At 40.9% G+C, this 27637-nt stretch overlaps 3 protein-coding genes across 6 annotated transcripts in view; 2 read left to right on the top strand and 1 right to left on the bottom strand.

Annotated features, from left to right (window-relative positions):
- Positions 1–240: 240 nt before the first annotated feature.
- On the top strand, positions 241–5965 carry aqp7 (aquaporin 7). The gene is made up of 6 exons (XM_089009589.1): positions 241–588; positions 2056–2182; positions 2262–2399; positions 3385–3503; positions 3636–3853; positions 4348–5965. The coding sequence occupies exons 1-6, from the start codon at positions 421–423 to the stop codon at positions 4526–4528; spliced, it is 951 nt and encodes a 316-aa protein (XP_088865715.1). The 5' UTR covers positions 241–420; the 3' UTR covers positions 4529–5965.
- Positions 5750–7822, bottom strand: tpgs2 (tubulin polyglutamylase complex subunit 2). 2 transcript variants are annotated; one of them, XM_089009591.1, is made up of 7 exons: positions 7626–7822; positions 7423–7502; positions 7249–7336; positions 6856–6996; positions 6645–6758; positions 6400–6563; positions 5750–6203 (listed from the first exon to the last, which is right to left on the bottom strand). In XM_089009591.1, exons 1-7 carry the CDS (start codon positions 7699–7701, stop codon positions 5991–5993), a joined length of 876 nt encoding a protein of 291 aa, XP_088865717.1. In that variant the 5' UTR covers positions 7702–7822; the 3' UTR covers positions 5750–5990. The 2 variants fall into 2 exon arrangements, with proteins under 2 accessions (XP_088865717.1, XP_088865716.1); XM_089009590.1 differs by having other exon boundaries at positions 5750–6206; positions 7626–7821.
- A 308-nt stretch (positions 7823–8130) lies between these two features.
- The window catches only part of kiaa1328 (KIAA1328 ortholog), a 36086-nt gene continuing 16579 nt past the window's right edge, over positions 8131–27637 (top strand). For all 3 annotated transcript variants that reach the window (XM_089009870.1, XM_089009871.1, XM_089009868.1), the window contains exons 1-11: positions 8131–8199; positions 8687–8928; positions 9007–9107; positions 10114–10229; positions 14467–14591; positions 16105–16421; positions 16527–16745; positions 16976–17071; positions 17180–17259; positions 17455–17563; positions 24728–24972. In XM_089009870.1, coding sequence (XP_088865996.1) covers positions 8145–8199; positions 8687–8928; positions 9007–9107; positions 10114–10229; positions 14467–14591; positions 16105–16421; positions 16527–16745; positions 16976–17071; positions 17180–17259; positions 17455–17563; positions 24728–24956 — 1689 coding nt within the window. In that variant the 5' untranslated portion in view covers positions 8131–8144 and the 3' untranslated portion in view covers positions 24957–24972. The remainder of the gene's footprint in view (positions 8200–8686; positions 8929–9006; positions 9108–10113; positions 10230–14466; positions 14592–16104; positions 16422–16526; positions 16746–16975; positions 17072–17179; positions 17260–17454; positions 17564–24727; positions 24973–27637) is intronic.

Raw genomic sequence — 27637 nt, forward strand, 5'->3', positions numbered from 1 at the left:
TCAGGGCTGGTTACACAAACTTAGCAAGTCGCACAGAGCCGTCCTCATCTATTTCTTATCCAATAATGTTTAGAAGATCATTCAATTATAGTTTGGCAGTCGCTGTCTCACAAAGCAAAACGATTGGAGGACGCAGCTGTCTGTGTGCCGCTTTGACCATTTCCGGTGGGAGGGAGGTTTTGTCGCTGCTATAAAATGGGGTCCCAATTGGAATATGTAATGAAGAGAGCAAGAGTCAGAGAGAGGAGCGTCCAGGAAGCGTGAAATTAGATTAGAGGACAGGGGATGCCGGTTGGAGGGACTACCATTCTTATTTATGGACGGCATGTTAGGACTTTAAATCTGAACTGAGCGCCTTTCAGGGTTTAAGATCTACTTATAGTTAAAAAAAAATACGTCTGTGCTAACCAAAGATTCCAAATGAGAGAAAAGGTCAAACTCCAAGAAGAGGAAATGAAGGACTTTGCACAGTCAGCAGATGGGGGGCTCTCTCTCGGGAAAGCGCCTCTTGTAACCCGATCTTTTCGATTAAGGAATGAAATTATTCGCGTAGGACTTGCTGAGTGTCTTTGCACATACGTGATGATGGTAAGGAATCATTTCTTCATAGTTTGTGATTGAAAACAACTTCATTTGGCAACGATATTGTGTGTATACGGAGGAGGGTGAAATGTTTGGACAGGGTTTGCATATCGGCATAAATGATCCTTTGTTGTTAATCAAAGTCTCTTTGCCCCCCGTCAAACACGTTTTATTTCCACGTGTTTGCGTTTGTGGGGTCAGCCTGAAGAAGGGTCAGTCAGTGGGCCACGTGGAGAGGGTCGCGAGAGTCACATATTTGTTTGTCGCTGTAATCGATTCCATATTTAGAACTGGAAGAGGCGCACCGTGAAGCCCAGCTGGAACAACGACAGTCTATTTCCTAAACTTTTTGCGCGGACGGTACTCCAAATGTGCACTTTCACACTGTTTACTTTTTAACTCGAGCACGATTTGTGGAAGCGGGACTACACATCCCTGTTCCTTGAATGAATAGCTATAGCTCAGTGTTGGACTTTTCCGCTGGTTCCAGTCAATTTGTCGGACTTGGCTTCAGAGTTTTTAGTTGATATGTAACCAAACTGTCTTTTTGGGACTGTTTCAAATGTGACTCACCAACGGGACAATTATTATTATTATTATTATTATTATTATTATTATTATTATTATTATTATTATTATTGTCATCATCATTATTTTATTACTACTACTAACGCTATAATAATAGTGTATTTCTTTCATTACAATACAATAGCACATTTATTATACATAGAATAAGGTATGTTGTGTGTAGTTTTAAGGCTTATTTAGTTGAAAATTATATTTTATGGAGACCTGGGAACGGATTATTCTCATTTTAATGGTTTTCTATGGGAAATTAATTTTTGAGATACACACTTTTCGCCTTACACACTCTGTCTGGTAACCATTTAAGTTTGTAAGCCAAGGCCCCACTGTAATAATAATTAGCTACAAACAGTTACATATATCAATATGTACAGTTTTTTTATGAAACGGTTTTGCACATTTACAGTATACAGTTGATATTTTTATTTTACTCTGCTTAGAATATCTTGTTTTTCTATCCTTTCAACCCCCCCCTATCCCTTTTCAAATTGCTGCTGTGGACTGCAAATTTCCCCATTGTGGGACGAATAAAGGTTTTCTGATTCTGATTAGTATTATAATTTGAATTATCATTATTATTATTATTATTATTATTATTATTATTATTATTATTATTATTATTATTATTAGCATCATCATCATTATTTATTTTCCGAACTGCTTCATCTTCATTATCCACCCCCTTCAAATGAGCATTTTTATACACCCATTAGCCTGCTAGCATGATAAGCTATCCACTCCAGTACCCGCCATCCCCGAAAGGATTAAATAATTCATGACTTTTTCCTGCTTACACATCCAGCTTGTCTTTTTCCATCGGATATTTTGTCTGTCCGTAATCATCCCCCATGATGTGTTTCGAGGTCAACTCCTTGTTTCTGTGCGCAGGTGTTTGGTTTGGGCTCCGTGGCGCAGGTCGTAACTGGGCAAGGAGCATTTGGACATTACATAAGCATCAATCTTGGCTTCGGGCTGGGTGTTGCGCTCGGGTGTCATGTCGGAGGCAAAGTTTCAGGTATTAAAGCGGGACCCATTCTAGCGTCATAAAGATAAACGTAATCTGTACCAAAATGTCCTCCGTCGCTCTCCGCCAGGTGCTCACATGAACGCGGCGGTGTCTTTCGCCATGTGCGTGTACGGACGCCTTGCATGGAAGATGCTCCCGCTTTACTTTTTGGCACAGCTGCTGGGGTCCTTTTTAGCCGCGGGGTCAGTTTATGCTGTGTATTACGGTGAGGACACAATACACGAAAAATTTAAAGGACAACCGACGTCTCCGGACAAGTTGTGTCCATAATTTGTAAAATGACTTCAAATGACTTCTACTGAGCGTATTTTACAAAGACTCCACCGCATGTAGCTATATTTTACTTTTTAAGACTCGCACTGAATGTTCCGGAAGTTTTGTTTTTGAGTTGGTGACGAGTCGTCACGTCACGGAAGGAACGCCCCTGACCGAGAAAGGACACATTGTAGCAGTCCTTTCATGGCGTCAATGCATTTTGCGGTACTTTGCTTGGTCTGAAAACTTCGTGTTGATGGCGAAACACATAAATAACGCGATGGTGAATCGTTGTGTGTTGCGCCAAGACTTCTACAGTGTATTTGATATTCGCTGACAAAACTTCCCAGGAGACAATTTCCAAGGAGCTTTGTCGCCATGTTCTGCCTTTATTTTGTGTACTGTGAGTACTAAAGAGTTTGTCACTACATTTCTCTCCAGATGCCTCAAAATAACCAGAATAAATTTTTTAATCGATTGCAAACATGTATGCTTTCCTCTTCAGAACTATTTGAATCATATTCATAACTGGATGAGTAGAGAGAAAGCATATTTTCTGAATGTGAAGCCATTGTTTTGATTCTCCAGCAAGGCAAGACGTCTTGGGGTGACGCCACGAACAAGAGGGCGGAACCTTTTGAAACTGGCCACTTCCGGTTTCAATTTTTTGCAGTTTCAGCACACTTTAAAAGACAACCGACATCACTTTTTTGTTTCCTAACTGACATCAGAAAAACGTTTTATAGCATCTAAAATAAAATTAACTAAAAATATCACACTGCGTGTTTTGGGTATTTTAGATGCTACAAAACGTTTTTCTGATGTCAGTTAGGAAACAAAAAAGTGATGTCGGTTGTCCTTTAAATCGATACTGAGTCAAAGTTTTACCTACCACATGACATATCGGTAAATGATTGCATATTTTATGTTTGCAGAGGCAATACATGACTATTGTGGAGGGAATCTAACTGCCACAGGTGTCAAGGCGACCGCTGGTATCTTTGCCACCTATCCGGCCCCGTACCTCTCCTTATTGGGCGGATTCATTGACCAAGTACAGTGCGCATAACCGGATTTATGAGACGCCCTTGACAGAAAAAAAAGATATACATTGTTGAACTTCCCCCCCCCCCCGGAGTGATCCACAGGCATTCTCATGACCTTTCTTGTGTTGTTGCGTTGGCAGGTATTTGGTACAGCGATGCTCCTACTGTGTCTGATGGCTTTGTCCGACCAGAAAAACAAACCAGCTCAAGCAGGCAGCGACTCAACTCTCGTGGGTCTCCTTGTGCTCTTAATTGGCATTTCTCTGGGTAGCAACAGCGGTTACGCAATCAACCCCACCAGAGACATCGGACCGAGGCTCTTCACGGCCGTTGCCGGTTGGGGGCTCGACGTGTTCAGGTAGGGAGGAAACTCCTCAAATAACAATAATGTGTGTTTGTTCACAGTTACTTTTAAAGGATAACCGACGCCTCCGGACAAGTTGTGTCCGTAATTTGTAAAATCACTTCAAATGACTTCTACTGAGCGTATTTTACAAAAGATTCCACCGCATATAGCGATATTTTACGTTTTAAGACTCGCGCGGAATATTCCCTAAGTCTTGTTTTCGAGTTGATGACGATCCCCTACGTGACGTCACTGAAGGAACGCCCCTGACCGAGAAAGCGACACACAATGCATTTTGCGGTACTTTGTTGTGTGTGCACCAAGACTACTATTTGATATTCGCTGACACAAATTCCCAGCAGACAAATCAGCCCATTTCCAACGGAGCTTTGGCGCCATCTTGTGCTTTTTCTGGGACACTACATTGCTGTCATTGACGGCTCGAATTGAGATGGTACGATTTGCTATTTGAGCTTTCCTTATTTTAAGTGTCTTGATGTGCGCAGGGCTGGAAACGGTTGGTGGTGGGTGCCCATTATTGCCCCGATGATCGGAGGTGTCCTAGGTGCGGGTGTCTACAAGCTCTCGGTGGAACTTCACCACCCCCCACGCTCAGAAAATTATGCCGGACTGATTGAAACCTCACAGGAGACGGCAAAAAACAGCGACGTTGAATTGCGTGTGTGAACGCTACCCAAGCTGTGGAGGTGCATGGAACATGGCAAGCTGTAGTTGACACATTCCAAGGTTGTTCCGATTGGACGATCCGCAAAGAAGGCGGCAGGCGTCGGACCTTTGTGTATGTATCGTGGTGACTCTGTTACAATTTGTATTTTTGATGCAAAAGCATCTGGTGTAACTTTGGATCTCACTGCTTGTTTAACACTGACTGTATTCCAATCCGACCTCAGAGACTACGGTTATAACTTGAATATGACGCGGGGAAATAAGTACTCATCTATTTTTCATTCAGGCAATCAGCAGGGCAAAAAGTTGAAAACATGACCTTGATGCTGGAACAGCTTGAAATCTTATTAGACTTATGCAGACGCATTCTCGGGGGGCATTACACATCCGAGCGAATCATGACATATCTTCCAATGCGAATCCTTGGGGCAAGTATTTATTTAAGGAAGGAGGACATAACTATTTCGACGGATTTATCAACCGTGGGTACGATGAAAAGGTTTCTTCAGCCGTCATCTGTACAAATTTGAAGGTGTCGGACGTTTCGCTTCTTATCCAAGAAGCTTCGTCAGCAAACTAAAGTCTTACTGGTAGTTTCGTCCCCATATATATCCCTAATGTCCAGATGTCGCCTCTCTGCCGGACTCTGCTATGATAAGTCCCTGCTCTCAGGTTGGGGGGAGCAGAGGACTAATCCCTGCGGCTCCACTGATTGCTTCTATTGTCCTGACTGACGACTGGTCTGATTGCCCATTTTGCCCTAGTATCACCTCATCAGCATAACTAAGCCATGTTGCCTAAGCAGTGTATTGTACGAACAACCGTGGGTACATTTGCGTCTGAAATACTGAAAATCTGACGCTGTGAGGTTCACGGCGTTCATCACGTCATTCAAAGAATAGCAGCTGCCTTGGATTGTCCATTGACAGTCAAAATGGAATTAAAATGTCAAGATTTGTAAATACAAATGTGCAAAAAAACAAATGCAATCCAGCGATACCCTTGGGTCTCTCATGATTGACTTAAATCACAGGTGTCAAAGTCAAAGCCCGCGGGCCAAATCCGGCCCGCCACATCATTTTTTTTCGGCCCGCGAAAGCTAATCAAACTTGTTAAATTCCATGATGATTGCTAAAATCTGAGCTAAAATTTGATATTTTTGGATGTCAACCACAATAAAAGTCATTATTCTTGACTTCAGATTTGAAAACGAGTTATTGATTAATTTGCCGTGTGCACTATATGTAATATTTGGAGGGATTTAAATGGCTTCCCCAAATTCATAACGGCCCTCGAGAGGAAACCATAACTACAATGTGGCCCGCGGCAACAAATGACTTTGACACCCCTGACTTAAATGAAACTGTGACAGGGCCTCGGTCCAACCATTTTGTTCTTCAAAACTGCCTGAAAATGCTGAAAATCGAAGCGGTTGTAATCTCATCCGAGAACCGACGTTGGTTCATCGTTTGGCAACGGCAGGTCTTCCGCTGCCGGGGCTTTTGTTAGCGCTGGCTAGGCAGCACGGCGTGGATGGCTTCTTTTTTGGAGTGGGCACCTTAGTTTTGGCTTTAAACGCCTTTGTGGGATCTAATTTGTTGAAGTGGACGTCTCCAGCCGAAGGGTTCAGGCTGAGCTCACTTGTGAAGGTCAACGGCTGGTACAGCGATGCCCACTGCTGAAAAGGGAACGTGTCTTACAGACTTGATGCAACAAAAACAAAGGTGTGTGTGTGTGTGTGTTCTTAACTTTTGATGTTGTGTCTTAGAGTTTTAATCAACAATCATGAAGTTTACCTCCATTAATCATAATGACTTGACTAAGATGGATCATTTACAGAAAGTATTTCGAGAAGAATTATATTTTGCTACCTTAGCTTGCGGACTGGGGCCATAAGGAGTAAAAGAATACTGCCACTCAGGAAGCCCAAAATGAGTGATCATGAGGCGGTAGTAAGATGAGAAGGTTGCGGTTAAGAAATGCCAGCAAAGCGAGCGGTCCAAGAACCACATTTCACTCTGCTGGGCTACCACACCTGTAAAAAAAATAAAGTGCATTGGTGAGAGCCCGACTATTTTTTTTTTTTTTTTTTTAACAAAAGAAACTCCAAGCGCACCTGGGGTGGAGTTTTTGTATGCCAAGCACACCTTGCCATTCCCACCGCATGAATCCAACTCAAAGATGCGACTCCGAGAATCAAAATGTGGGGGGGTGGAAGCGTTTGGCAATCCTGCCGGATGACAATGATCAATTTGTCTTATTTATTTGGATGAATTCAACATTGTTGCCTTGCTGCAAGTGAGTGCGCAATTCGACCGATGATCTACCACATTCAGCGGCGTTCTCCTCGCAGTCTATGTCGGACAGTGAGGGTGCATTTGGCAGAGAGAAAACTGCTCTTGGCTGAAGAAGGGGCTGCAACCTTCCCACACTGTTAATAGTCATGCATCCCAATGGGACGCATTCCTCTGAAGGGGACACAAAAAATATTGGAAATATTTTTCATTGTAAGGTATGGTTTTCATTGTAAACCATAATGTTAATTCAGGAGACGTAAAATTATGTTTACAGTGTTTCCCAATCTTTACTGATACTTTTATGACAACACTAGAAATGTCCAGACTCAATGTGTAAATCTGGTTTTCATTGAAGTCAAATCTGGTCGCTTCCTGGCACAGTTGGAGAACTCTATTAGAATATTAAAACATCGGTTCACTTGCTGTCTAGTTTGACGTTCCAAGTAAGTGTAAAGCCATCTGTTGTCAGATAAAAATCTCGCAGGTCCTCTGGCAAAATACAATTGTTTTTCTGGGGAGGGGAGGAAACAGATGTTTTGTTATTTATGTGCCATTTGATTATGAATAATTGCGATGTTTGCAATGGGGTTCCTTCACCTGTTCCCATGACAGCAGATTCCTTTTTTCTGCAGGCTGTCTCTCTACAAGCTTCACATCGGCAATACCAGGCATGCTCTCTGGGTGAAAAAAAGACACGATTCAGAAATTTGCGTGGAGTTAGTGCTGCAGTTTGCACGTTAAAATCCTTGCTTTCTAAAGTATATGTTGCTATAGCTCCGACGCCGCATCAAAATACTCACCAAGGATGCGCGTAATGCCGAGCGTCAGTCTTTCGGCCACACATTTAAACGCCACTCTATCTTTTGTCACATCCATTTTATTTACGATTAAATTCGATTTTCATTTGTCCATGGAAGAGCACCCCATTTGGGTTGGGACTCAGTCCGTTACCGTGGACGTCATCCAGCCGGTGGCAACAGTGCTTCTTCTTCTTCGTGCGGGTTTTGATGCTGACATTACTGCCGCCTAGCGATGTCACTTGATTTGCACACTTACACTAAAGGTTGATTACGACATTTGTTCATTATGTAAAAAATATTTTAAATTAATATCATCGGATCGGCGTGCAGTCTCCATGAGCCGTGTTCGCTTTTGGGGGAAAAAAATAAAAATAAAAAATAAATCTTTATACACGTAAGCCAATAGAAAGTCGTCTTCATGCAAACAGGCCAATCAGATCTTGCAATTTCACTGAGAGGCGGGGCTACATTTTCTTTTGCAGAGTTTAGTTCCTTGTCACTTGTGGCGGTTGTTTCAACATGGCGGCAGCTGAAAGAAGGAATAGAAAATCCGAAATGTTTTGGACGAAGTGTGGTAGGCTGATTTCTTCATTTATTTGCTTGTCAGTACGTTAGGTCTTATCCAATATTTTCCCACGACGAAGTGTGTTTTACAATACAGCAACCCACTTCTTATTTAGCAGTCAAGTATCAAAAGAAGAAACAAACAAACCACCGAAAGAGAGGACTGCGTTCGTTATGTTTAGAATATGGTATGGGTGTCATTTATGCTTTCTTTTTTCTAAAATAAAGAAGTAAAATATAAGAAGCACTTCTCCTTATAATTCAGTTCCGTTTTACACTCCTGCAAAACACAACATTAGAATAATAAGCATGCCATGGCGATCATTTGTCGTTTAAAACTAAGCACTGTAGTGTTTTTGAAATTAGTATCTTGTGTTGATTGAAATATACAATACTTTACTCGTGAGTCTATGTTGAAGTTGGTAGTATTACTGTTTTTTAAATTATAAATATTACTATGAGATGAAATGACATGATGTTTTTGTCACCAATCGCAGGAGTAGACAAAGTGGTGCCTTGTAAACTAAGGGGGAGAAGTACCTCAGTAAAAGAAAACGCCAAGATGCGAGCCCAACACACTTCACACGCCAGCAAGATCGACGCACCTCTGCCTACAAGAACGTCAACTCAAACTTATGGACAAAATGATCAATGTAGCTCAGACATTCAAGAAAATACACCAGTAACCACTGAGGCCACCCTTGTTCCAACGCTAGGTCCGATACCCCCTGTTTCACAAGTAAGGCTTTTGTCATGACAGTATTTTTGTCCTATTTGTATGGATGAACCGAATGTGAAAGTGACCCATGTTTTCCAGATCATATTTGGAAGTAGCAGTGCACAGAGCCAAGTGGGCTTAAAAGACCTCTGTGCTGAGGACAAACGACGCATTGCCAACCTCATTGAAGAGCTTGCCAGGTAGTTTGCTATATTTGACTGATCGTGCTGTGTGTTTAAGTCATATGACCATTTCAATAATATCCATCACGCCCTTTTCTTTCTTACAAAAGCTAATTAATCCTTTAAAGGACAACCGACGTCTCCGAACAAGTTGAGTCCATAATTTGTAAAATCACTTCAAATGACTTCTACTGGGCGTATTTTAATAAGATTCCACCACACATAGCTATATTTTGCGTTTTAAAACTCGCACTGAATATTCCGGAAGTCTTGTTTTGAGTTGGTGACGAGTCCTCACGTCACGTCACGGAAGGAACGCCCCTGACCGAGAAAGGACACACTATAGCAGTCCTTTCATGACGTCAATGCATTTTTCGGTACTTTGTTTGGTCTGAAAACTTTGTGTTGATCCGTGTTGATGTGGAAATTAGAAGGAAAACACATAAATAACGCGATGGTGAATCGTTGTGTGTTGCACCAAGCAACTATTTGTTTGATATTCGCTGAGAAAAATTCCTAGGAAACAAATCAGCCGGTTTCCACGGAGCTTTGTCGCCATCTTTTGCCTTTTTTTGGGTGCTACATTTCCCCCCAGATGCCTCAAAATGACCTGAATAAATTATTTAATCGATTGCAAACGTATGCTTTCCTATTCAGAACTATTTGAATCATATTCACAACTGGATGAGTAACAAGAAATCATGTTCTCCGAATCTGAAGCCATTGTTTTGATACTCGAGCAAGGCAAGACGTCTTGGGGTGACATCACGAACAAGGGGGCGGGACCTCTTGAAACTGGCCACTTCCGGGTTCAATTTGAAGTCATTTTATTGGTGTTTTGCATTTGACTAAAAATATCAGCCTGTGTGTTTTGGCTATTTTAGATGCTATAAAACGTTTTTCTGATGTCAGTTAGGAAACAAAAAAGTGGTGTCGGTTGTCCTTTAAATAGTAAAATACTCCCATTTCAATTAAATATTGAAAACGGTATTATCTCCTGTTTTTGTTTTTTTCTTCCTCTTAGGGTGAGTGAGGAGAAGGAAGAGTCGGTAAAGCGCCTTAAAGATGAACACGATCATTTTGAAAGCAAAATCCAACAACTCGAGCAACAAAACTTGCTGATAGCAAATGAAAGAGAAAGTATCCTTTCTGATATCATTGACAAAATACCAGTCGTAAGTCTGAATACTCCACATCTTCCTTTGCCAAAATAAATCACAGATGGCATCAAATGCATTCATTGAAGCAACTTTTTAACATTTGTAATTTCATGTTCTTTGTTTTTTAGTTCGACTGTAGCCTTCAATTGGGACTGCAATTAAACAGATTTTTTTTTTAAGTTATTTAGTCATTTAGTTATGTAGTTATTTAGTTATTTATTTCTGTGTGTGTGTGTGTGTGTGTGTGTGTGTGTGTGTGTGTCATGTGTTTCTTAATTAATTAAGTACTTAATTTATCATTTGCCCACGACCCCCAATACTTTAAAGGACAACCAACGTCACTTTTTTGTTTCGTGACGTCAGAAAAACGTTTTATAGCATCTAAAATACCCAAAACACGCAGTATGATATTTTTATTCAAATGCAAAACACTAATAAAAATGACACACCAAGACGTCTTGTCTTGCTGGAGAATCAAAACAATGGCTTCAGATTTGGAGAAAATGCTTTCTTGTTACACATCCAGTTATGAATATGATTCAAATAGTTCTGAAGAGGAAAGCATACATGATTGCAATCGATTAAAGAGTTTATTCCATGCCATTTTGAGGTATCTGGGGGCAGTAAATGTAGCACAAAAAGAGGCAAAAAATGGCGACAAAGCTCCTGTAAGGAATTAATCAGCCCGTTTCCACAGGCTGATTAATTCCTTACATGGAGCTTTGTCGCCCTCTTCTGCCTCTTTTTTGGTGCTACACAAAGTTTTCAGACCAGCCAAGTACAGCCAAATACATTGACGTGATGGAAGGACTGCTACAATGGGTCCTTTTTTTGGTCAGGGGCGTTCCTTCAGTGACGTGACGTGAGGACTCATCACCAACTCAAAAACAAGACTTCCGGAATATTCAGCGTGAGTCTTAAAACGTAAAATATAGCTATATGTGGTGGAATCTTTGTAAAATACACTCAGTAGAAGTCATTTGAAGCCATTTTACAAATTATGGACACAACTTGTCCGGAGACGTCGGTTGTCCTTTAACGTTTGACTCATTGTCTTATGGGACTGTGCTCGTGCATCTAATTATGCGTCTGTCCGCAGTCATTCTGTGCGACGCATGACTTTGCCGGAGCTAGTCAACAGGGGGCACTGTTGTCTTGGCTATGGTGTTGTACAACCCTGTGCAAAACTTCAATTCCTAGGCAGAGAAATAGGGAGATTCATTTCATTTTTTTTTTTTTACGCCTGCCACAGTTGTCTTTTGTAAACGCTTGCAGCTTATTTGCTTTTGCGCACAAAATCAATTTCACGGTTGGAGCAATGGCCCAAACTCGAAAGCATCTATTAAGTTTGGTATTTACTAAGAAGACTGTTGTATCTTTTCAATATGTTTTGGTAACCTTTACTTTGCACATTGGTTGTCATCTCCTCTCCTCCCCCGCAAAAAGTGCAATGTTCTTTATTCACTAATTTGAGGCTAACGACGTTTATGTTCATGTTTTTAATACGCTCCACCGTCTTCCTTAAAATTCCATTCGGGTTCACACACAGTTGAGGCTAAATTGCTGCAAAATATGAAGAGTAATTGACCCTGCCGGTAAATTGTATGATTGGAAATGGAAGTGCATTAAATCAGGATGGCACGGCTCAATTAAATGTGCTCAGGCTTGCACACTTGGCATTTACACCAAAGTTCCAAACTCTATTAAAAGGTATTTGAGAGAGAGAAAAAAAATGTTAGGTTCCCAGCAGCCCGGCGGGCGGAAGGGTGAGGATAATGTCGTCTTATAAAGGTGCGGGCAAAAGTCATGAACGCACTTCTCGGGGATACGGTTCTGGCACTTTGCAGAAAGGCTAAGGAGACACCAAAGGCAAACATGCTGAATGAGAGGCTTGTCAAATCTAATTCCATGACGCATTAGCTTATCTTATCTAACCAAGGTTCAGGGTTGACAGGGTGGAAGAAATGTTGGGCCGTTTAGCTTTAAAGGACAACCGACGTCTCACGTTGCGTCCATAACACAAGTTTTTTTTAGCATCTGGCACAAAAGTGGAATTTACTTAGCATCGCTCATCTTGAATCAGATTGCCAAGAGTGCTCGTTGTCCAGAGGCCGCGTATCTCCCTCCATCACCATATTAGCATGCATTACCTTGAACGATGCGATTCCGCCGTGCGCTTTCTCTCCCTCAACTATTCGTATTCAACCCGCTTCGTACTGTATTGTGCATTTATGTCACGGCCATCAATTTGTCGACAAGTGTAAGAAATCACAGCAAATTCTCTTTCATTCTCAAGCGTTGACATGCGAACAGCATGCGTTTTTTTGCACTCCATGTCGGCCCGCGGCGAGCGTGGAGCCGTCGATGCATAATCAGTATCTCCCCGGCAAGACCCTTCCTTATTCATGCTGCATAAATAGACCTCCCAGCAATGGTTTACATGATGTGATGTCCTTGTGATGTCCTTTCATCCGGCAAGACTTCCAAAGACACTATCAGTGCGGGGGGGGTCTGCGAGTAGTCTTTGGCATCTTAGAATAGAGACTTCAATCAACCGCCTTTCCTCACATTTCTCAATGTTTATGGAAGCTGCTGCCTCGCATTTGTCTTGTGTCTGGTCCTCAATTCAAAGTTGCCCACCCGCTCTTTTCCTCTGCTTCGGTTTTTCATTTCCTCAGCCTGATTGAAGTCCTCGAACAAGCAAAGTGTTTCCTTATGGAGTGCTTGCGCCAACTATTTCTTCAATACGACTCTACTTTGAACTTTGATTTCCTCTTAATATCTAGTCCCTTTTTTTTTTTTTTAAACGGATGCTGAGAAACTCATCAGTTGGGGTAGCAGGGCCACCATCATAAAAATATATGGCCTGGAGGAAACACACTTTATGGTCAGCTTGGGTGGGAGTGTGTGTGTGTGTGTGTGTGTGTGTCTTCCCGACTTGCTTTTATTGTGGCGCTCGCATGACAGCGTGAGTGTAGCTGTGGAAATTGCGCTCTCATGCTTCGGTGTGTTTTTTGCACGTGTCCTAGAAAGTCAGAATAAGACACAGGTCGATGATTGAATATGTATGAGTTTGTCTGTGTGTCTCACACTCATTATCTTTGTATGTGCCGGTGTGGTGCGATGCCACTACTGTCATTAGTGGGCTCCTGGGGCGAAGCAGTAGTTCCGCTCCAGATTAGTTTTGGCCTATCTGCCAAGTCTCTGTCTGGCGATGAGCCGGCTATGGCGCAGCCCGCAGCTCAGCTTAGCGCGGCATGGTTTGAACCAGATGGTGAGAATTTTGTGGTAGGACACAAACTTTGATTTTCTGGCCCCTTTTTTGAATAAATGTTTTTTTGTGTACTTTTCTGGTCAAGTATGGAACTGTAGTGTGAGTTTTTTGGGGGAATTTGACAAAAACCAATGTTAGTTTTCAACACTATAGCTTACGTGTCAAAAGGAAGGCCCGGGGGCCAAATCTGGCCCGTCACATCATTTTATTCGGCCCGCGGCAACAAATCAAACTTGTGAAATTTCATTATGGTGGCTAAAGTCCGAAACAAAATTTCAAATTGTCCCATGTAAAGCACAATTACAGTTATTATTTTTGACTTCAAATTTGAAAACTAGTTTTTCATTAACTCATTCACTGCCAGACGACTTGCAAAAAATGTGGCCACTCCAGTGTCAGGGTTTTTGTCATTTTCACTCAAATTGCAAGACACACAGAATATTTAGTTTTAGGACTACACGAGCCTTCAATGCAGCGTAAGAAACTCTCTTCTTTCATCAGAAAAAAAAGAGTTACTTCCTAAGTTATATGGGTCTGGACTTGTCTGAGCTTGAAATGGGGGTGGCTGTCCAACATACAGTGCAATACATACATATTAAATTATATAGTGTTTGAACAACAGCTGAACTTGTAACAAAGTGCTAACATGGACAAAAGGAAAATGCTGCCCCCTCGTGGAAGGGAAAATATTACCAGAGGTCTTACCAGCGCTTTATCGCAATCAACAAAAGCCAAAACCCGAACAAATTCTCTAATGGCGCTCCACGTTACACTTTTCAATTCCCGAATAATAATAACGGCCTCCCCAAATTCATAACAGCTACAGAGAGGAAACCGTATCTACAATGTGGCTAATCTTAAAGTCTCATCCCACCCAGGGGACACACAAGGTTATATTTGATCAAACTACTGTATGTCTTTCCCTTAACTGCACGTCTTCCAGGCCTCCAGCGGCAGTACAAAGAGTGTCAGGAGCTTCTTGGGCTCTACCAACAATACCTGACTCAGCAACAAACCAAGATCAACCAGTCCATCGCTGAACTTAGCCAGGCGCAAGCTCACTATCAGGTGTGGTACCGCCAAACGGCAACAGTGAGACCTTGCGCAACAGCTCGTTTATGGCCATGCTCCAAAATAACACATATCAATTGACTGTAGACACCCCCCCCCACCACCACCACCCCTGGTTCGATATGATTACACCACAGTAAAAAGTACTCAAGGTCACACTTGAGAAAGGAAGACGCTCTTCAGCCTAAGCATCTGGAGATAGAAGAGATGACATGGCCAACCCCATTGTCCCACTGTGTCTCTGAATAATGGGTGTTTGCCTGCTCCCTGACCCTGAGCAAATGAGTCACCCCCCCACCGCATCCCCCCCAATCCCATAGTCAACTAGAAGACGGGCTTTTCCTTCTTGTGTTTATCTCATAATGTGCCCGACCTTGGTTCACCTGCCCATTAATGCTCGGTAGAAAATTGGCCTCTTAATCTTGCCGCCTCTATCTGGCCTAAACGGGATACGCTAAGTGTAAATGTGCACCTCATGCCGTTGTAATTATTTACCTGTAGTTGTGCGCAAATTGAGTGAAGGGTTCATGAACACCGCACGCATTTATTTACAGTAATTTCTGATGTGTAAGGTGCACCCAAAAGCGTTAATTTTCTTCAAAAGATGACCTTAAATGTGATGTCAAAATGAGCCACAACAGGTCTCGTAACTACCATTGTGGGACAAATAAAGGTTTTCTGATTCTGTAGAAGAAGTTACGCACAACACCCTCTAATGTAGCGCCTTATAATGTGGTGTGCCTTATATTTGGAAAACTTTTTTACATTTATATATTTGAAAAACATTTTTCTTTCGTTGAAGATGCGCCTTATTCTCCGGTGCCCTTTATTTCTGGAAAAAGTTTGAACATACACCATTCATTGGTAGTACGCCTTGTACTCTGGTGCGCTTACACACTGGAAAATATGATGTATAAAATGGCATTTCATTTCAATAATCTTTTCGAATTACTTTACATGGTGGAATTTTTTCTCAATTTTGTTTTAATTTTAAAAATGAAAAAAATTGCCATTCTTTGTTGTTTTTGTAATTAGTGTCTCAAAAGATAGAACATTCGTTTATTTCTGAAAATTTTAAGGCCAAAATATTCCATGAAAACCTCTCAGGGATGTTTTAAAAAAGGAAGTTTGTTAATCTCTCAAAATTATATTTATTATTGTATTGTGCTAAACTTGATAAAACCCTGGAATATTTTTGAGCTCATAAAAAATTGAGAAAATACCACACATTATACTATTCTGCAATTTCTATTTTCCTGCTTGTCATCAAAAAAGGATAATTATGGCAGAATCTGACTGTTTTGTTGACATTCCGTTTAGCGTGGTTTAGGATTCCATCACATAACCCCAGCCTCTACTGTAGCGCCTTATAATGTGCTGTGCCTACTGTATGGAAAACTTTTAAAAAATACATCATTCATTGAAGGTGCGCCTTATAATCTGGAAAATACAGTATTTATTTTGAAAGAAGTTGGTCAAAACTCAATCATTATTTTTCTTGTGTGTCGAGGTCCCAAGCAACGAAGAAGCCGTTCGTGAAACTACTAGCCGGGCTAACGGCCTACTGTTTGATGGCTCATACCTCAGTCTTGCCGCGACTCAAACACAATACCGTCAAGCGCAAAGGAGAAGTAGCGCAAGAAGAAGACCCTCGCCGGCTGTCAATATTCCTCCGCCCGCTTCCCATTTGAGCGAAAACCGTCCGGCTGGTTCCGGTGAGCAAATCAATGGCCGTCACATTCAGACGGGAGAATTCCAAGACAGCGACTGTGAAGGCCCGCAATGTCAAACAAATGAGAAAAGCTACGAGAGCACCTTTAGCCAAAGGTACGGTCGTTCCGATACTGTACCGGTCTACCCGTACTTTGTCACATAATGAAACTTAATTTAACTATCTGTTCTCAAACAAACACGACATAATTTTCCTTGCAGGCCCATCGGCGAGAATGACTTTGCCACTGAGAGGCAAGAACCTTCAACCATCCCTCGATTTAGTTGCGGGGACTGGGAGGAGAAGAGGCAACAGCTGCTGCTGCAGAAGATGCAGCTGGAGTTGGAGCGAGAGAAGCTGCAGACGCGTCTGGCTGATCAGGAGGAGTGGCTCAGCAGACAGAATCAGCAGCTGTGCCAGTCACGTCTTGACTGCAAAAGGTTGGTTCCAAAAAAAAATCTAAAAACAAAATACTCAAAGTATTAAAGTACACAGTTACAAAATGTTGGTATAGTCAAGTCAAGTGGAGGCTTCTGATTACAGCCATCGATATGTAACTCAAAAATTAAAAAAATCTGATATTACATAAATCATTGTCGGTGGTAAAAATTTTTTTGATCATCTTGAGTCACAATACAACGATCAATGACTAATTCCTATCAATTCTCAGGTTTCAAGAAGCATGCCAATCTACACTCAGCAACTCCTTCGCAAACAAGGGAACATCACAGGCAGAGCCCCCTCGCGGCCAAGATTTCCCCCCTAGGTAACCCGAGTAGCTCAAGATGAAAATCTTTTCCGCAAAATTAAATTCCTAAATGTTGTTTATGAAATTTGCCGATAATGACGGACGTCTTTTGCGTGTGTGTGACAGAACGAATCCTCCTGCACAACAAAGCTCGCATGACAACTGCTCGCAAACGGCCCTGTTGGATAAAAATCTTCAATTCGGTGGTGAGTTGCTATTTTTTCCCCCTTAATTAAAAAAAACAAACAAACAAGACTGACAGGTATAACACATCTCTAAATCTTAATTTATCTGTGATATGAGCCCCCTTAGGTGTTGTTTTCTTGTCCATGGCCAATACCCACTGCGTTACATACTCTGGCTTCCCAACACTTTTCTCATGCTGTTCCGTTTCTCAACAGATGCTATGGCGCAATCAACAAAGGACACGGCCACATCCCCTGTCGAGTTCCCTGCAAGCCCCGCCGAGCTCACAGCCGGACCCGTGAGTCCGAAGACGTCTGAAAAACGGTAACCTTTTGGCGGGAACGTACAGTGTGCGCACCCAGGAAAAATTAACAAAAGATGCATAAGGAACCGTAAAAATGACCCTCCACCCTCACCCCCCAAAAAATCATAGTCAGACTTATGTTACTGTGCACACTGAACACACTAAAAACACGCATGTAAGGTTAAAAATAACCCTTCACTTAAGATCAAATATTGGATCATAGTTTTCTTCATTTTTTTATCATAGTTTCCGTTTTTTTCTGATTATAAAACGCTCTGGCATAACAGTCACACAGCCTAAAAAAAAACAACATAAGCTGCACTGGAGTAAAAGTCTTTTTTTTTTTTTTTGACTGTTATTGAATACAACCTAACACCAAAAACAGACGTGTCATTTTATAAGCTAATTTAAAAATAATAAAATAAAAAAACAGGCTGAATCTGTCCGTGTTTGGTATGCTAACGTTACATGTCACATCCACTAAGAATCCGCCTGGTATGATCACGTCATATCTGAAGAATTATTTCGATCACTATATTATAAAAAAAACATTAACAAGGTCACCAACCCATCAGTGTCATCCCAAATCACAAAATCCAATGGAATCTTCATCCTAAATATCACTTTTAAACAACTCCACCAGCTCCGGAGGGAGACAAATTAGCAACACAGACCTACAGTGCAAAATGACACATGAAATGGTCCAATAATATGTGAATAATTTCACACCTAAGTCGCTCCAGAGTATAAATTGCACAAAAAAGGTAAACATCGTCATTTTAGCCTTAGTGTGTGCCATCAAAAAAAGGCTTGAATCGCATTTTAAATTGAGTTTTTAATATTTTCCGTTTTCCTGGGTAAATTATGACATGTCTTAGTTGAGCTAACTTTTCGGCAGTGAGATGCTAAATGAAGCTTTTACTGGGCTAGCTAGCGCTGCGGCCAGCCTGTCAGGAGACATGCTGCGATCCATTAGTCCGCCTGGCAGGGACCTTGCAGCAGGTGTAATTGAACAGACTTCTGGATGCACACACACACACACACACACACACGCACTTGCACACGCACGCGCACGCGCACACTACCCTCCCTCCATTTCTCTGCAACAGTAATGAGACAGAAAAGGTGAGCGGCAGCGACGTCCAAAGCAACTTTGAATGGAGGTTGCTGTGGAGTATTGCACCAAAAGAAAATGCCAGGTGCAAATTTGAATCAGGTGTCATATTGATCCAGAAGGAAAATGTGTGAGGGGTCCCGTCAGGACATTGAGGGCAGCCGTCTTGCACACAAGCAACTTTACCAAAAATGGTCCAAACTTTTCACCCCTTTTTTGACTGAAAATAGTACAATTTTTTATATAGCGGATTTTCTTTACCAAAAAATAACACAAATGAGCATGCTAGATGTGGAAAAAAAATCCACTATCTGCTGTATATGAGGCTCTTCGAGAGTGTCAAACACGACTCACAAAAAGTCTTTGTCCCCTTTCAAGGACATACCGGGCCTTTTTGGAGACTTTCCGGTCTGTGCCGCTCTCCTTGTGACTCACTGACATGGAACACTGTGAAACTCATAGCTTCGCGGCTACGAGAAGATCCCGTTTGAAGCCTCGCCCTGCCGAGGCACTCGTGATCATTTGTTAGGTGTCGTCCTGGTTTCAGGATATTAAAACGTGACGTAGAGGAGAAAAAAATTGATTGGTCTTGCAGTCGAGAAATTTACATTTCACATCAGCAAAATTATTGAAGGAAGTAGAGGAAAGGAAAGGAAGAAGTAGAAAACCAAAATACAGGAGCTGCTGTAAAGGCAGCCACTCCCGCGGCGCCATCTTGAAGTCAAAAGAAAAAAAAAAAAAAACTAAATACTCAGACGCAGTCATTGAAACTTACGCACTTTCTGCACCCTCTTTGTTGTATTAAGCAATTCTAGATCAAAGCGTCCTTTTCACCGGTGGATCACGGACGTCATGGTGAAATGCGCACGTCTGCTACAAGCTAAATGTTGAAAGCAAACACAAAGCTGTAGCATCCGGAGATTGTCTCACATCTCCTGTCCCACGTAAATCCGCTTCAATTCCTAGCAGCGACATTGACGAGATCAATGTATGATCATTGCTGTTATGTTATTGCAACTCGCAGCACGGCTCGCCCGGTCAATCATGTTGCGTGGTGGTTGACGCTACTTTACCTGGCAACAACGTGACCCTCTAGGTCATGTGATCTCAATGTGCAAATTACCAAACAAAGCTGGAGTTAACATGAAGTGACCTTATTAATCCTTTCATGAATCCCGTGCCAGTTAGTAATGAGACAGTTCCATCTCATTTCCATCTCGCCTGCCGTGACACGCACGCTATTGATTGGTTGGAAAATTGACATGCGGGATATATGCTTTGGCCGTTACAGTTTTTTTTTCTACCCCGCCCCTCCTAACTTAGTGTTTGGACTGCAAATGAATAAAGGGCAACGGGGTGAGACGGCTATCTTTAATGAAAGGGTGCGGTGGGAGTTACAAGCGAGGACGCATGCAGAACAACGTGGACATACAGTAAAGTCTCGTTCTATTGATATCGGTTATATCGATAGTACCGCTTATTACGATACTAATTCTATAAACGCAAGGAGAAAATTACATGCGCGCAGGGTCGGATATATCGATAGTCCCGGTTATATCGATATTTTTTCGGACTCCCGAGAATATCGATATAACAAGACTTTACTGTATTTCAAACTAAATTGGAGGAGTGTTGAATAGACGCATAGGAAGAATTAATCTTTTTTTTTTTTTTTTTTTTTTTTTTTTTCTTCGGACTTAGGATACGGAAGTGTTGGGTGACATGTTCACAGGTTGTGAGTACGTCTGCCGCACGGTTCAGGGGTTATCCTTGTGCTGTTGTCGGGTTTTCTCCTGGTACTGAAGCTTTATCCCGAATTGAAAAAAAAGCACACTTGTTTGTTAATTTCGTAACTTTAACTCATTCACCACCATTCCTGAATTACATTATATTCGTGAATTGAAAAGCATGATGTGGATCGCCATACCCGAATTTCAAAGTCAAAGTCAGCTTTATTGTCAAATATGCTAATATGCATGACATACAGCACAGATGAAATTAATGTCCTCACGGACCCAGCGTGCAAGGCACTTATAATGTGGCTAAAAGAGACATACAATTGACAACAGACGATACATGTAATTTCTGAATGTAAAGTGGGGTAGTGTCGTATGTAAAGTGAGGTAGTGACGTATATAAAGTGAGGTAGTGTCGTATGTAAAGTGACGTAATGCAGTAATACAAAAAAAGGGTTGAAGTGAGGTCTTGCAGAAACAAAACAGAAAGAAAAAAAATAGAGTTCAGGATGATAGTACAGCGTGTAGCGGAGAGTCAGAGTTCAGTGAGTGTGGCAGTGGGAAGGGGCAGGGGAGGCAGGGCTGGGAGGGAGTTGAGTCTCCTGACTGCCTGGTGGCAGAAACTGTCCTTGAATTTGTTCGTGTTTTGGTTTTTCTTGCGGGGGGGGTGCCGATAAAACACTGGTAAGACCTTTGGCAATGTTTTTTTTTTCCACGAGGGGGCAGCATTTTCCATGTTTCCATTTTAGCACTTTGTTATGGCAGTGTCTGAAACTCATGACATTATTTCAGACACTGGCCCTAGAATTGACCCCTGCGGGACGCCATATGACAACCCCAGGTTGCTGGTGATAAGCCAATGTCATGCTTTTTGATTTTTAACAGTTCAAACTGACAGTCTATTCATTTATCCATCATGGAGACTTCCAGACGGGTAGCTCAGCGATAGTCTGACACTTTGCAGTCAACGTTCTGTTCTTCCATTATTAAATTCGTCGTTTAGCCAAATTGCATTGAGCAACCAGGACAGACCCGTGCTGTTTTCTGACTACATTGACTGACACAACATCTGCTCTTGCCTGCGCTGATTTTTATTTATGTATTCCAAGTTGCGGTGACAGATTTTCTGAAAGTCCCTTGGGGTGTATTAATACCTGCAAGTACCTCAAAGTGTAAAGCCACAAAATCTCCAGTGCACAGTTAAAGCCCTCCGAATGTCTATTGGCATTCTTTTCTGCTTTATGCCAACCCCCCTTCACCCCAACCTCCCACACTTCCCGCAACTCTGCGACCAAACTGTACCCCCCACCCCCACCCCATTCCCTCCCTCAGAGCCCCACCCGCGCCTTGTTATAGATTGGGCCCGCCGTTAAGTGATGCATTATTCATTACCGACATGTCATTTGTTGATGGATGGCTGTTTGAGAGCCCTGTCCGTTAAATAAATCAACAAATAAAAATGCAAATTCTCACATTTCGCGAGACGGAACCCCAGCCAAAGTCCCTCCCCCGTGTTCCCTCCTTTGCCTCCTTCTGTATCCACAAAGCTGAATTTGCGTGCCATATCTCTCCTCTCGCTCACATTTTGCCAGTCACTCACTTTTGCTTACTCTCTCCTGCGCCTGTTGACAGACAGGAAACCAAATGAGGAAAATACATTCATTCCTTCAGGGTAATGTCTCTTGCTGTGTGTGTGTGTGTGTGTGTGTGTGCGTGTGTGTGTGTGTGTGTGTGTGTGTGTGTGTGTGTCTTGAAATATATTCTTGTATATGTTTACAGTCCCACAGCTGACTTGACTCTCATACGCTTTCCTTATTGTCACTCAAAACATGTTCACAATTTACTTCAATTTTTAAGAATTTCAGGTATTTTTGCAGACCATATTTTCTGGACTATAAAGCACATATGATTATAAGGCACCCCCCCCCCCCAATGAATGGTGTATTTTCAAACTTTTTCCATATACAGTATAAGGTGCATTGGACTGTAAGGCGCAGGGTCAGCTTTTAAAAAATTGAAGGCTTTAAGCACACCGTTTAGAGAGGAAAATACAATACAATATAATTTATATAATAATAATACATTATATTTAAACGCCTTTCAAAGCTCTCAAGGACACTTTACAGTCACAGACAAGCATAGATACTATAATAAATAAAATACAATACAATACATCCTAATTTATATCGCGCTTTCACAACAGCTGCAGCTGTAACAAAGCGCTTAACATAATAGTCAACACAAAGAAAAATAATAAACACAACAGGAACGTAAGCCATCAACGACCATCACAAAGGTAAATAAAACCACTTTATTATACAGTACAGTTTATTTCTTTATTTATTATTATTATTATATCATAACACATTTATTATACATAAAATAAGGTATATGTTGTGTAGTTTTAAGGCTTAGAAAATTAGAAAGTAGGAAATTATGTTTTATGGGGACCTGGGAACGGATTATTTTCATTTTAATGGTTTCCTATGGGCAATTAATTTTTGGGATACACATTTTTCGCCTTACACACTCTGTCTGGGAACCAATTAAGTTCATAAGCCAAGGTATCACTGTAATTGTTTTTTTTTCTTCTCGCAACCATTTGATAAAATCAAATTGAGTAAATGCAACAGTTTTTTTTTTCAGAGCGTTACAAAGTAATGAAATGTCAAAATGTTAAAACAACACACAATGATGCATTCTATCTTTTGATCACAAGTGACAAGAGCGTGTAAATAAGTCTATTTTATTTGTTGCCTTGGTGGATGAAAAACCAACAGCGACAAGTAAAGTGTGTCGTTTTCACGGCCGTTTTGTCCACCGATGAATGCAAATGAAATGACAATTAAAAAAAAAGTTTGTCCCCTTCTTCTGTGGTACTAAATGCTTCCCGTCGTGGCGTTTGGGAGTGCCAGAGCCAATGCGTGCCAACCAAATACCACCCCCCCGCACCCCTCTGTGCGTCGCTCTTCATGGGATGCAAATGGATGCGGCTTTAAACGAGCAGAGAATTATGTTAGCAACTTGAGCGGAGCACGCTTTGAAGAATTCATGTTTTGTATTTGGAACGCTTGCCCTTCTAGCGCTTGTACGCTGAATAATTTATCAGGCCAGACAGACTGAAGGATTGAATCTCTATTAGCCTAATCTTCTTTGTTTTGCTTTATTTATTTCACTGCGCATTCCCTCATTTCTATTCCGGGCCGAAAAGGCAACGGGTACTCTTGTTTTTTTTTTTTTTTTTTTTGGTCCCTCTTGTGCACTTGTGTGCTTTTTGGCATGGTGAAAGATGCTCGGCTGGAGATGGCTCCGTCAGTCAGGAAGCAAAAGATGACACAATGCCACACTGCGCCCGAATCTCTTCTGTTTCGAATCAAGCCCACAGAAAAGGCTGTATATTAAATTAAGAAACAGCCGCATCCCTTTATTTAGTTATTTATTTATTTGTTGATTTATTTTTATTTATTTATCTATCAGTGTATTAATGTTTTTATTACTTTATTTATTTATAGTCTCATTTATTTATTTTGTTATTTTCAGTGTATTCTTTTTTTATTACTTTGTTTATTTATCTGTTTATTATTACTTAGGTTATTTGTCTGCATAAATACATGTATGCATTTATATATTTGCATATTTATGTATTTATCAGTGTATTCATTTTTTATTACTTAGTTAGGTTATTTGCCAATTTATCTATCAATGTATTATTTTTTTGTTACTTAGGTTATTTCACTGCCAATTTATTTATCTACACACCCTACTATTTATCAATCTATTAATTTTTTAATTTATTTATTTATTCATTTATTCCTAAATAACTGCATTTATCTATTTATTTATTTATTTATTCATGTATTTATTACTTTTTATTTATTTAGATATTGTTTATTTATTTATCAGTGTATTCATTTTTATTACTTTGTTTATTTGTCTGCTCATTTCTTTATTTATCAATTTATTTATCAGTGTATTACTGTTTTTATTAATTTGTTTATCTGCCCATGTATTTATTTATCTACTGTATATAAACACCCACCCATTTCTCTATTTATTTTCCTCATAAATAAATGTATGCATTTATGTATTTACACATTTATTTATTTATTCATGTATTAATGTTTTATTACTTTATTTATCTACCCACCCAATCATTTATCAATCCATCAATATATTTATTCCTAAATAAATGTATGCATTTATTTATCCAGATTTTTATAACTTTGTTTATTTATCTGTCCATTTATTGATCTATTTTTTTCTGTTTATTTTTTTAAATGAATGAATGAATTTACTTAGTATTTATTTTTGAACCCTTCTTCTCGCCTCTCCAGCTTGGACTTCTCTGTCATCGACTTACTGGATAAGTTGAGTCCCATTGCAGCGCGTCAGCCATGCAAAGCGTCCTCCCGGGGGCTCCAAACATGGCGGCGTGGGCCAACCCTCACGACACCCAAACCAATCTGCAAAAGTCTGGGTACCCCCCTGGCAGTGCCTTATCGTCTGAGTTGCCTGCAGGACTTGGAAGAAAGCCAAATATTGGAGGATATTTTCTTTATTTGATGACAAGAAAAAGAAGGTAAGCATGACTTGCTTCATTGCTGTGATGTCCATTTGAAAGGGAACTCATGTCATGTGCTTTGTATTTTCAATTCCAATAAACCGCCATTTATTTGGCACCTTTTCTTGATTAAAAAAAATCTTGCCTCTATGGTAAGAAGGGAATAATAAGTTTTCCGTCAAACTAAACATCAAATGAAGAGAATGACTGTACTGAGTCACTTGTAGTTATCTTTTTTTTCCTCATGACTGCTCCCTGGTGGCCAGGCCATGTCGTGACACACTTGTGACAAACTTTTCCACTAACTTAAAGGACAACCGACACCCCGGACAAGTTGCGTCCATCGTTTGTAAAATCACTTCAAATGACGTCTACTGAGCGCATTTTACAAAGATTCCACGACATATAGCGATATTTTACCTTTTAAGATTCTGTCTGAATATTCAGAAAGTCTTGATTTCGAGTTGATGACGATTCCTGAAGTGACGTCACGGAGGGAACGCCTCCTGACCGAGAAAGCGTCACACAATGCATTTTGGGCACCTTTTTTTTCATCTGAAAACACCGTGTTGATCGCGAAATTAGAAGGAAAACTACATAAATAACGCGATGGTGAATCGTTGTGTGTCGCACCAAGACTACAAATTGCGGTAACACCGTAAAGAAGGTGTTAAGTTGAACAAATTCCCAGCAGACAAAACAGCCCATTTCCAACGTAGCTTGTGCGCCATCCTGTGCATTTTCTGGGACGCTACATTGGAGTCCAGACAACTCGAATTGATACGGAAGGACTTCTTGAATCGATTCCAAACATTTATGCTTTCCTCTTCAGAACTATTTGAATCATATTCATAATTGGATGAGTAACAAGAAAGCATCGTCTTCGAATCTGAACTCTCTGAAGCTATTGTTTTGTGTCTGGAGCAAGGCATTTTGTGGAGTATCCTGGCGTGACGTCACGAACAAGGGGGCGGGACTTCCTTAATCTCGCCATTCCCGAGTGCATTTTGTGGCAGCTTTGGGACATTTTTAATTCATTTTTATTGGTGTTTTGCATTTGACTAAAAATATCAGCCTGCGTGTTTTGGGTATTTTAGATGCTATCAAACGTTTTTCTGATGTCAGTTAGGAAACAAAAAAAATGGTGTCGGTTGTCTTTTAACCTTTTCCTTTTTAATACATTTTGAAAAAGTTTAAAGTTTGGAGCAACTAATGAAAAGCTCTAACAGCCTCGATGAACAGTGGAACATTTGTTTCTTTGGAGCAGCTTCCCCCCCCCCCCCCATGTGGTTAATGCAAATCACGACACCACACAGGAGATTTTATTCTAGACTGTGCTTTATTATTGGCCTAAGCGGAGACGCATCATTCATTTTAAAATTACAAAAAAAAGGAGTTTTGGGGAACAAGAACTTGGTGCAGTCTTTTCTTGGGAGTCGGAGGCAGGAGCCTAAAAGCGCATTGGCCTATCAGAAGCTGAGATCTTCAGGAACTTGGCAAAGCTGAATTATGCAATGTTCACACAAACCAATCCATATGTGCTGAAATTGGGAAAAATACATCTCCATAATCACGTTTTAAATGAGTCACTGTAAAAAAAAAAAAAGAATAAACAGATAGTGGACATTTCATTGACCTTTGAACTCTCGGTAAAACCGATACATAAGATCAGAGCTCTGTCGAAACGATACACAACAGAAAATGGAAGGAGGGCAGTGAACTTATCATTTTTTAGGTCCAAAATGAGATTGGATGTCACATATTTTTGTTTTCAATTAACAATTTAGCTCTTTTCTTTGCAAAAGCTCACTTGAATCCCAAGGCAAACGTCTGATTGTACCCTTAGTTGAAGAGTGAGCGCTAAACGAGAGAATGCTTCAAAAAAAGTATAAGGAAAAACCTTTCATTTCATTTACCTTTTCAAAAGGAACCTATTATATTTATTCCTCACTTTTTTATTGATATTGTGATAAACCAGGTTTGATATGCGCATTCCTATTATGTACAATAAACTGCATAAATCGGCTAAATCGTCATAGTTCCCCTTGAAAAGCAACAAAAGCTATCTCCCGGAAGTTCGAAACAGAAATGTACATAAGGCTTCCGAACACAGTCGGCTCGACTGCGCTGATTTTTTTTTTTCAAATTTTCATCGGAACCAGGAAATCGAATCATCAATCCAGTGTTTGTTTGTTTTTTTTGTTTTGTGGAGACTCCCAATACATGAAGAGTCAATGAAAAGGCTTCTTCAGCCGTTATCTGTACTTCTTTGAAGGTGTCGGACGTTTCATTTCTTATCCAAGAAGCTTCGTCAGCAAACTAAAGTCTTACTGGTAGTTTCGACCCTATATATGCTTGGGCAACATAGGCTTAGGTATGCTGATGAGGTGACTCCAGGGCAAATTGGGCAATCAGGCCAGTCGTCAGTCAGGACAATAGAAGTAAGCAGTGGAACTACAGGGATTAGTCCTCTGCTCCCCCCCCCCCCCCAACCTGAGAGCAGGGACCAATCATAGCAGAGTCCGGTACCTCCACGTCTGGACAGTAGGGATATATATATATATAGGGCCGAAACTACCAGTAAGACTTTAGTTTGCTGACGAAGCTTCTTAGATAAGAAGCGAAACGTCCGTCACCTTCAAACTTGTACAGATGACGGAACCTTTTCATCGATGGACCACTC

This window comes from Hippocampus bargibanti, linkage group LG12 (assembly GCF_051943395.1).
Source record: "Hippocampus bargibanti isolate YZ-2025 linkage group LG12, ASM5194339v1, whole genome shotgun sequence".
NCBI lineage: Eukaryota > Metazoa > Chordata > Actinopteri > Syngnathiformes > Syngnathidae > Hippocampus > Hippocampus bargibanti.